This window comes from Canis lupus, chromosome X (genome assembly GCF_003254725.2).
Source record: "Canis lupus dingo isolate Sandy chromosome X, ASM325472v2, whole genome shotgun sequence".
NCBI classification, from domain to species: Eukaryota; Metazoa; Chordata; class Mammalia; order Carnivora; family Canidae; genus Canis; species Canis lupus.
In genome coordinates, this window is record NC_064281.1 from 41,311,112 (window position 1) to 41,321,331 (window position 10,220).

The 10,220-nt window shown below is 44.7% G+C and overlaps 1 protein-coding gene across 2 annotated transcripts; it reads left to right on the plus strand.

The window, feature by feature from the left end:
• The first annotated feature begins 2,662 nt into the window (after nt 1–2,662).
• LOC112673253 (CXXC-type zinc finger protein 1-like) lies at nt 2,663–9,961 on the plus strand. 2 transcript variants are annotated; one of them, XM_025468940.3, is made up of 9 exons: nt 2,663–2,758; nt 4,410–4,505; nt 4,637–4,812; nt 5,198–5,405; nt 5,508–5,618; nt 6,083–6,132; nt 6,349–6,454; nt 7,515–7,667; nt 7,746–9,961. In XM_025468940.3, exons 2-9 carry the CDS (start codon nt 4,416–4,418, stop codon nt 7,890–7,892), a joined length of 1,041 nt encoding a protein of 346 aa, XP_025324725.1. In that variant the 5' UTR covers nt 2,663–2,758; nt 4,410–4,415; the 3' UTR covers nt 7,893–9,961. The 2 variants fall into 2 exon arrangements, with proteins under 2 accessions (XP_025324725.1, XP_025324727.1); XM_025468942.3 differs by having other exon boundaries at nt 6,349–6,445.
• The last annotated feature ends 259 nt before the right edge of the window (nt 9,962–10,220 follow it).

The window sequence follows — 10,220 nt, forward strand, 5'->3', positions numbered from 1 at the left end:
ACCTGGGGGGCCTAGGAAGAGGACTTGTCTGCCACAGGAAAGTGGGGCCTGTTATAGAGAACTTATCTATGAGAGGCACATCATAGAGTGGAGAGCTGATTCTGAATCTGGGGATCCAAGGAAGATTCCCAAGGAGGATGATGACATATTTCATCATCTGTGGTCCTTTAGGAAGACAATCCTGGAGGCAAAATGGATTGACCAGCCACATTTCAAAGAGAGAAGTTTATTATGATGCAAAATATGAGAAACCTCAACTAGTGCTTTGGAATTGGGAATGAAAGAAAGCAGTAAAGAGACACGAGACACTAGAGAAGTAGGTATGAAATCAGAGGTGAAGGAGAGCAAAAAGCTGTCCAGGACTCACTGAGTGGGCCACAGTGATGAAAAATAATTCAAAGAGAAGTTAAAACAATAGCTTGGACACCACAAGTAGTACTTATAAACTTCCATGACCATGGCGAAGTAATACTTTGTTTAGAGTTCACAGACTACTTCTGAGGTCAGCTTGGATTTCTTATCTCTTGCCCCAATCCCTAAACAAGGTTTGATATAAACTGTGAAGATTTAGCTGGGGACACTGTCATTAGATGCCAGGCTTGAATCAGGGAAAAATAACGTCTTAACAGAAAGATCTTAAACATTTTTTGAACACTGCTTTTCTTGTCAATGATTAGTTAAACATAACTCCAATGTAAATTACAGCATATATTTGCTTTTTATCTTCAAGGAATAATAGGGAGCCAGATAAATTACAATAATTTGCCATTTTGCAACAGTATTTGAAGGGTAGAGTTCCTCATGCATTCCTTTGATCAATGATGGCTACTGGATACCCCTGTGTGCTAGGCAGTAAACAGAGCACTGGGCAACCAGCATTGACCAAGACCAGCATTGTTCCTACCTTCATTTCAAGTGAGGAAGACAGACACAAAACAGGTGTGAAGGATTCAGGCAAGGCCTCCATTTCCTTCTTAATTTCAAGATTCAAATAAAAGGAACATCCTTGCTATTATAATTATGTCCAAAAGTTCATTCAAAAGAGAGGCCGGTCATCCAGATGAAAAGGAATCAGAGAGAACTTCCCAGACAGTGATACCAGAGGAAAGTCTTGAAGAGTGAGTGAGAATTAGAAGAACAGTAGGGTTGTAATATTCTACAATGAAAATATTGTTTTTCTGTCTTACCTAATATATTTTCTTTATATTTATTTTACACCATTTAATTGTATATAAGATTGAAAATTTTTACATATTCATGGTGAATCATAGCATTATAGAATGACCTTTCAATCCTAATTAATAACTTGTCTTAGTCTTTTTAATTTGATGTTAAAATAAATGACCTTGCTTTATTTTGGTCAACATGTGTCTGGAAAATTTTCTTCCATCCCTTTATTTCAAATTTTCTGTATTCTAATGATTTGCTAAGATTGGCATAAGCAGAATATAACTAGATTAGTTATTTTTCATCCAAAATGGCAATCTTTGGGATCCCTGGGTGGCTCAGCGTTTTGGCGCCTGCTTTTGGCCCAGGGTGCATTCCTGGAGTCCCGGGATCTAGTCCCACGTCAGGCTCCCGGCATGGAGCCTGCTTCTCCCTCCGCCTGTGTCTCTGCCTCTCTCTCTCTCTCTGTGTCTATCATAAATAAATAAATAAATAAATAAATAAATAAATAAATAAATAAATAAATAAATATTTTAAAGAAATGGCCATCTTTGACCTTAACTGGAGAGTTTATCCCATTAATAATTTTTTAAAGATTTTATTTATTCATTTATGATAGACATAGAGAGAGAGAGGCAGAGACACAGGCGGAGGGAGAAGCAGGCTCCATGCCAGGAGCCCGACTTGGGACTCGATCCCGATCCCGGGACTCCAGGATCACGCCCTGGGCCAAAGGCAGGCGCCAAACCACTGAGCCACCCAGGGATCCCCCCATTAATAATTTTTTACTTATAATGTAATAAAATACGAACTTCAAATATGAATTTATTCCTACCTTCTTGCATTTTGATTTCTTTATTTCCTGGATTTTCTATAAATCTTTTTCTACTTTCTTGACTAAAAAATTTATTTATGTGTTTTTGTTTTCCTCATTGTTTACCACATATTTAAAATGACAGAAGACAGTAAAATAGTAATAATATGAAACTTTTCAAAATAATTGGCAATGATGAGGGGCTTAATTTTCCTACAATATACAATAATGCAATGATCAATCACTCTAATACATGAAACTTGGTGCTGATCTCAGAAAAGACAAGTGTATCCCTGTAGGCCTGTGGTAATGTTCCGCAGAATGGCACATGTGCAGAATGGCACACATACAGAAGTGGTTTCTCTGTAACCATACTCTTCCAACTTTGGGCAGTACAGCAGCTCTGTCCGGGATCCTGAGCAAGCGCAAACCCAACACATTAAAAAAGGGGCGGGGCTATGGTCGATACCGGAGCCGGAAGTAGCTCTACTGACTTTTTTTCTGCACCTGCCACGAGGCTCCTCACGGGTTAGTGCCTGCTTGGCGCTGAGGTATTTTGAAGAACTCGGACGACGGACTTCAGGTTCTGTGATTGGAGTTGTGGGCGTGATTTCACTGAAGAGAATTTTGGGGTTGATAATGGAGGTCTTTGGAGTTGGGATAGTGGCTTCTTTTAATACTAATTTACGTCTTTCTTGGAGTCGGGATAGTGGCTTCTTGTAATACGAATTTCCGTCTTTCTTTTCTCATATTTTCACCTTAAAGTTCCACAGCTGGGTATGTATTGTTCTTGGTCTTATTACGTTCTAAGTTTTTTCTAGTTTCAGTGTTGTTGTAGTGTTACCAAGAGTTACTTAGAAGTGTGTTTTAGGTTTTAAAAAGTTTTAAACATTTTATTAATTTCTGATGCAATCTTTTCTGTGCCTTATGTGATACTTATTCATTGGAATGTGTTTAGACTTCCTTGAAGGCTAATTCCAGGGTCAGTTTTTATTAATATTGCATCTCTACCTCAAAAATAGTATGAATTCTCCAACTGGGGATTTTCTTAATCAAAAGTGTAAATTCTTTTATTGGGTGTGTTTGCTCTTATAATCACTGAGAATGATTTGTTTGTGTGTGAGCATATATATATACACACATGCATTTTTAAAAATTGTATTTTTATATATTTTACTTGGTGTCACTGGTACAGGTAGGGGTACTTTTCAGAATAAAGATCATCAACTTATTCTAGGTGAGTCAGTGCAGACAGGGCGTGACTTGCCATTTGCACGTGGGGAGTGGGGGATAGGGAGGGCTTGGCATGGCTTAGCATGTGGGAGAGAAGACAGAACCGGTATGTAGGAGAAGTGGGGAGAAGCATATGAGGCTGAGAGAGTCTGGCAAGAGGAGAGGGCCTTGCATGGGGCAGGGCTAGGTATGCCTTGGTGCGTGTATGAGGCCCACAGGGCTGGCAGTGTGAGGTGAGAGAGAATGTGTCCAAGGGGGAAGTCAGGCAGTGTTTCTTGGAGGGACTAGGTGGGCTGGGTGGGGCAGACAGGTGGGCGGAGCATATATGAGGGGTGGGGTCATGTGTGTTTGGGTGGGCTAGACTGAGGTGGTTTGTCTGGGTACATAGTGCAGGGTAAGTAGGGTAGCAAGTGTGTCCTGAAGGGTGGAGCAAGGCCCGCTGAGTTGACCAAGTATAACAGAGTGTAGTCTAGTTTTTTAGAGCATATAAGCAGGGCCTTATGCATTCAGGTGGGCAAAGTGGGTTGAGATGGATCAGCCAAGTGTGTCTGGATAAAGTGGGCAAGCAGGGCCAAATCGTGCCAGTCAGTCCCAACCAGGTGCAGTGGAACCTGGCCCTGTCGGCCAGAAGGTGGGACCAGGAGTGTTGGGACAGGTTAAGTCTGTTCCCATTCACTTAGTGCCAACCCAGACCCTTCCTCCCACCAGCACAGAAACCTAGTTGTAATCCCTATTCTCTGGTAAGTCCAGGACACAGGGTAGATGGAGAAGTGGAGTTCGTGCAAGGATTTTCTCTTCAGCTCTTGCCTGGAACACTCTCAGACACCTTGCCATGGTCACACTGGGCACTGTGCATTCAATCATAGCTGCCTACCGTGGACTGCAGAAGTCCAGGCTGTCCCAGAAGTACCAGATGCTGGAAGTGCCATTGGCAGTAAAGGAGGCCTCTCAGATAACAGCCACACCCCAGCTGTTGTCTGAAAATGACCTGCCTCAGGACTGAAACCTATGCCAGAACTTTTGCATAGGGGACTTTTGACAAAGCCTTATGAGGGTATGTCAGGGAGCCTGGGTAGAAAGAAGTTGAAAATGAAGGCAGAGAGGGTCAGCAATGAGAATAACAAAGATAGGGAGTGTCAAAACATCATTTAAAAAACAAGTTGGGAAGACCTGCTGGCATTTTCCTGGCCTACAGTCCTCGATGAGTGACACTGAGGAGTTGCCATTCCTGGATCCTGCACCACAGAAACCAGTAGTGAATGTGAAGAAAATGGAGAATTTGAAGAAAAAGGTGAAGTGGACAGTGAGAGGAATGGGGGGCCATGAAGACAGGGATCAGGGGTGGAATACAGGGTAGGGGTGAAAGGTTAGAAAGCTGACATCAACTCTTCTATCTCTGCCTTGACTATTCTTGTCCCACAGAAAGAGAAGAAGGAGAAGCAGAAGCAAAAGCTCACAGAAAAGCAGAAACACACAGAGAAGACAGATGTCAAGGATCCAGTCTTGCTGAGGCAGTGCCTGGGACCTGGCTGTGTGTATCCCACCCGGCCAGGCTCCAAGTACTGCTCAGACGACTGTGGCATGAAACTGGCAGCTGAGTGAGTGAAGTTAAGCAACAGGATGTGGAGTGGGACGTAATTTATACCATCCAGAAGCCTATCTATCCCTCTACCCATGTATCCTCCCACCATTCATCCACGCACCCACCCATCCATCCATCCACCTTACAGCCACGCACCCACTGAACCTCTCGTACACATTCTATCCACCAGCCCACTCGCCTACCTTTATAGTCATTTACCCATCTGTCCATCCCCCATTCAGTCACCCATTCACCAGCATTCTCTCATCTATTATTTATTATTCTATACATTGACCAGTCATTCATTTTCTTCTTTTTCTTTTTTTAATATATTTTTTAATTTTCTTCTTTTTCTGATGTCCCTACCTACCCATTCCGTTTCTTGCTATCTCCCTTTCCAGCCGCATCTATGAGATTCTGCCCCAGCGCATCCAGCAGTGGCAAAAGAGCCCCTGCATTGCTGAGGAGCATGGCAAGAAAATGCTTGAGCGCATCCACCGCGAACAGCAGGATGCTCACAGCCGCCTGAAGGACATGGAGAACCATTTCCATGAACTGGAGGCCATAATTCAGCGTGGCAAGCAGCAGGCTGTGTGCAAGGATGAGGAGGTGGATAGGAGTGGCTTGGGTGGAGCAGAAAGGTATTTGAAATCTTGCTTTGCCCCTCCCCTCTCTGCACTGCTTCACTGGCCCTTCCACTGTCTTGTGCAGACTAACCAAAGTAGCAAGAACAGCCTAAATCTGCAGATCTTCTGTGTCTCCTGTGGGCAGTCAGTCAGCATGCATGTCGCCATGCGCCACATGGAACGCTGTTTTGCCAAGGTTGGGGAACTGGCGGGGGGCAGATGGAGCAAAGATGTTTTTGCCTGGGTGGGTTCTGTGGGGAGGAGGGTAGGTTCGGTGCCTAGGTGTTTGTTGTAGAAAGGAAAGCAACACACATCTGTGGTTCGACCCATTTGTGCTTCTCTTCCATCCTTAGTAGGAGGGCCAAGATTGGAGCATCAGCCAATGGTGAAGGAAATGTATGATGGTCAGGCAAGGAGAAGAATGGGGAATAGTTATGCAGTGAGAGCCAAAGGAAAGGGAGATATGGTCAGGCAGGGATGGAGAGAGAAATTTAGGAGGGGTAGGTCAGGCAGAGAGAAAACAAGAATAGAAGAGAAGCAGTCAGCTGGGCAGACAGGAACATGGGAGCCACAGGGACAAATGTGTTGTTTGGGGCTTTGTCATGGGAGGGCATGCTGTGTACGTTAACGGTTCCTCCCATTTGTACTCTTTCCTCCCAGTATGAGTGCAAGTCGTCCTTTGGGTCCATGTACCCTACTTGCATTGAAGGGTGAGTGTGGGGCTAGTCAAGATCAAAGGCATGATGTGGACAGGGTCAGGTGCAGGGTGGGCAAGATCAGGGGAAAGATGTGGGTGGGCTCAGAGGCAGAGGTGGGTGGATTAGGAGGAGGGAATGGGTGGATTTGGGGACAAAGTATGGGCAGGGGTTCAGGGTGGAACCTCCCCCTTTCTGACCCTTAGCACTTCACTTTCCATCTCCCCTCAGGGCCACAAGGCTTTTCTGTGATGTTTACGACCCAAAGAGTAAGAAGTACTGTAAACGGCTCCAGGTGCTGTGCCCTGAGCACTCGAGAGATAACAAGGTGGCTAAGGTGGCTCTTCCCTCCCTACCTCATCATCCTTCATTTGTCCCCTTCTCCCTGCCTGACCACCGTATTTCTCTCTTCCTCTCTTCTTGATTGCCTCCTGTTTCTTTGTTCCTTCTGCCCAACTGTGTCCATAACTCCTGACTGACCTTCGCGTGTCCCCTTCTTCCCTTCTGACCACCCCACATTCCCCCCTCCTTACTGGCTGCTTCTCTTCTATTCTTGTTTTCTCTCTGCCTGACCTACCCCTCCTAAATTTCTCTCTCCATACCTACCTGACCATCTGTCCCTTTCCTTTGGCCCTCACTGCATAACCATTCCCCATTCTTCTCCTTGCCTGACCATCATACATTTCCTTCCCACTCCTTGCCGGACTGCCCCATATTCCTCTCTTCCCCCTGCATGACTTCCCTCCATCCTTATTCTGCCTGCCCCGCAGTCATTTGCTCCTCCTAAGTCCTTTCTCCCTTTTTACGCAGCCCCTATTCCTCCCACCCTCACTGTCCCATTCCTCACTTCTTCCATGCTTACAAACCCTCTTGCATCTACTGTGCCCTGTCAGACCTTCCCTCCATCCTTCCTTTAACTCATTTGATCTGTTTCTATTCTTCTGTCTCTCCTTTCTGATCACCTCCATTCCTGCTTATTTATTATTATTTTTAATTTTATTTATTCATTCATGAGAGAGAGAGAGAGAGGCAGAGACACAGGCAGAGGGAGAAGCAGGCTCCATGTAGGGAGCCTGATGTGGGACTCGATCCCGGGTCTCCAGGATCACTCCCTGGGCTGAAGGCAGCGCTAAACTGCTGAGCCACCCGGGCTGCCCCGTTCCTGCTTATTTAACTTCTTTCATCCTCCATATACATGATCGTCCCCCTTTTGCCTCCTCTTCTCTACCTGATCCCGAATTCCTCTCCTCCCCCACTGCCAGGTCACTCCCCATTCTTCTCCTTCCTGCCAGAATGCCCTCCACCCTCCATTCCTCTCACAATGCCTACCTGATCCCTCTCAATGTCTAGATTTCTACCCCCCTCCATACTACATCATCCTTCATTCTTCCTCACAGGTATCAGATGATGAGGTGTGCGGTTGCCCACTAGTGCACAATGTGTTTGAGGTCACTGGCAATTTCTGTTGCCTCCCCAAACGCCTGTGCAACCTCCACTACTGCTGGGAGAAGCTGAGGCGTGCTGAGGTGGACCTAGAGCGCATTCGTGCGGTAGGCTACAATGCTGACTGGGGCTGAAGGAAGGGGGATATCATCCTGGGATCCCCCTCTCATGCTTACCTCCCACAGTTGCACAAGCTGGAAGAGCTGGTTGAGCAGGAGCACAAGGTGCGCACAGCTATGAGGAACCGAGCGGGGCTGCTGGGCCTGATGCTTCATCAGACAATCCAGCATGACCCGCTCACCACTGACCTGCGCTCCAGACTAGACAGCTGAGCCCTGCTCGACCGAGATCCTGTAACCAACATCCTGTGCAAAGGAGACATTCAATGAATTCTTCACACGCTTGTTCTTATAACACTTTGTTCTTAGGTCATTTTAGAGTTTCTCTGTTCATCATTTGGTCTCCTGCCTCTTTTCACTCCTTCATGGGAAGGTGGTCCTCAAAATTGCCCTCTGTTTCTGTTTATTCTTCCAACTGTCTGTCTCTTTCTTCCCTAAACCTTGGCAGGGCCCTGCCCTCATCCCCCACCATCCAGAGTTTTGTTAACAAACTTGGGAAGAACAAGAAATTTTATTTCATTTTAAAGATTTTATTTATTTATTCATGAGAGACAGAGAGTCAGAGACATAGGAGAGGGAGAAGCAGGCTCCCTTTGGGGAGCCTGATGCAGGACTCAATCCAGGACTCTGGGATCACAACCTGAGCCAAAGGCAGATGCTCAACCACTGAGCCACCCAGGTGCCCCATAATAAGGAATTTAATAACCCCCAATAGCCCCCCAAACCTGTCTTTCTGGCCACAAACTCAATTTCAAACCTCTGATGGTGAGTGACAGTGCAACTGTACTTAGGAGGAGGCTGCAGTGCACATGCAGAAGTGGCCCATGGAGTGATGCCCACTCAGGGCTCAGTGGGCCTTCTTCTGTTAGGAGAGATGTGACCTTACAGTGGAAGTGCCCATGACCCTTGTTCCCTGCAGTCCCTCATCCTAGGCCATCAGATACGGAGTTGGCACCTGATTAGTGCATAGCCAATTCCTTAACTTCTGTGCAATTGTTATTATTCCCTAGGCCAGAGGTGTTAGAAAAATGGGATGGGAGATAGATGAGTGTGGGATAGTCCTCCCTGATAATTCCACTTTGGGACACTGAGGAAGATTCAAAGTGTCATCGCAGTCATGCCTCTGCCCATCTTGTTCCACCCCTTACCATCTCATGAAGTCCTAGCTCTTTCTGTTAGCTTTGGTCCATGCCAGTCCAGTCCTGGTCTGTGCATAGCTTCCCAGCACTGCCCACAACATCCTCTGCTCCTCCCCCAATCACACTGCTCTGGGTCTGTCCTTTCCAGCCTGCCCTGTACATTGAAGCCCCATGTGGTCATGAACATTTCACACCTATAGGGTTGCCTGGAGAAGACTGAGACCTCTGGCATATCTCCCTTTGTCAGCCCCAGCCAGGCCTCCTGTGCCAGTGGAGGTGTGTCCCATAATGCTGCTTTGGATACTGGTATGTTTGAAATGACAGACTTGAACACTATTTTTTTCTCTACTCCCTCCCTGGTCCCTTAGGGATTTTTTCCTTAATTTTCATGATCACTTTTGTCCCAAGGACTCACACATTTTTACCTAAATGCTTAGATGTGTTGCTCTAGACTTATACCTCACATTCCACCACGCTAACTTGATATTACCACCTGCTTGATGTGATGTCTTCTTTATTTACTAATATTGTAGTTTTTTCTTTTCAATTTGACCAGATTTTCCCAGGGGCCAATCCACAGAATTGATTATATGAAAGGAGTAGCTTTATAATTTATTTAAATTCTCTAAATTCATATTTATTTTATTTATTTAAACTTTATCAATTGCCACTTCTTGGTTTTTTGTTTGGTATTTAATTTTCATATATTTACTTTATTTTGTTGTTTTTTTCTGATCTCCTGCATCAAAGTCTTAACTCAGTTATTTTTCTTTGTCCAGTCTTTTTTTATATATATAGTAAAGGATTTGAGGCCACTTTCCTCTAAATGTGGTTACTTTATCTCTTAAACTCTGGTATAAAAGTTTCAAATTCAGAATTGATTTCTCACTTTGAGCCTAGCTGTAGAGGAAAGTTTCTTAGTTTCTAACTAGTTTGTCTTTTCTTTCTTTTTTTGTCATTATGATCTTACTGTGATCAGAGAATGTAGCCTGTTGAATCTAAACTGGCAATCATTACTCAAGATTTTCTTTGTAGCTCAGATACTCCACTGAACTGTAAAACTTTCATGGATATATCCATTGATGATTAATGTTTCGTTACTCTGATTTTTCTGTCTACTTCAGCTGTTATATTATAAAAAGAATAAATACAATAATATTTTTAGACAAATTTTTCCTTGTGGTTCTGTGTTTTGGGGAGGGGAGGAAGGGGCACCCTAAAGTGTATATCTTAGGCCATTTTCCACAATGGCATTATGTATTTTCCTTGTTTTGTCCTTTTTATGTTTTCTTGTTTGAGTGCTTTTGAGCTTGAATTTACTTTGATAAGTACATCACCACACTGCTTTTATTTTGCTGCCACTCACCTTGTGTATCTTTGCCTAAATCTTTTTTGTGTTTTT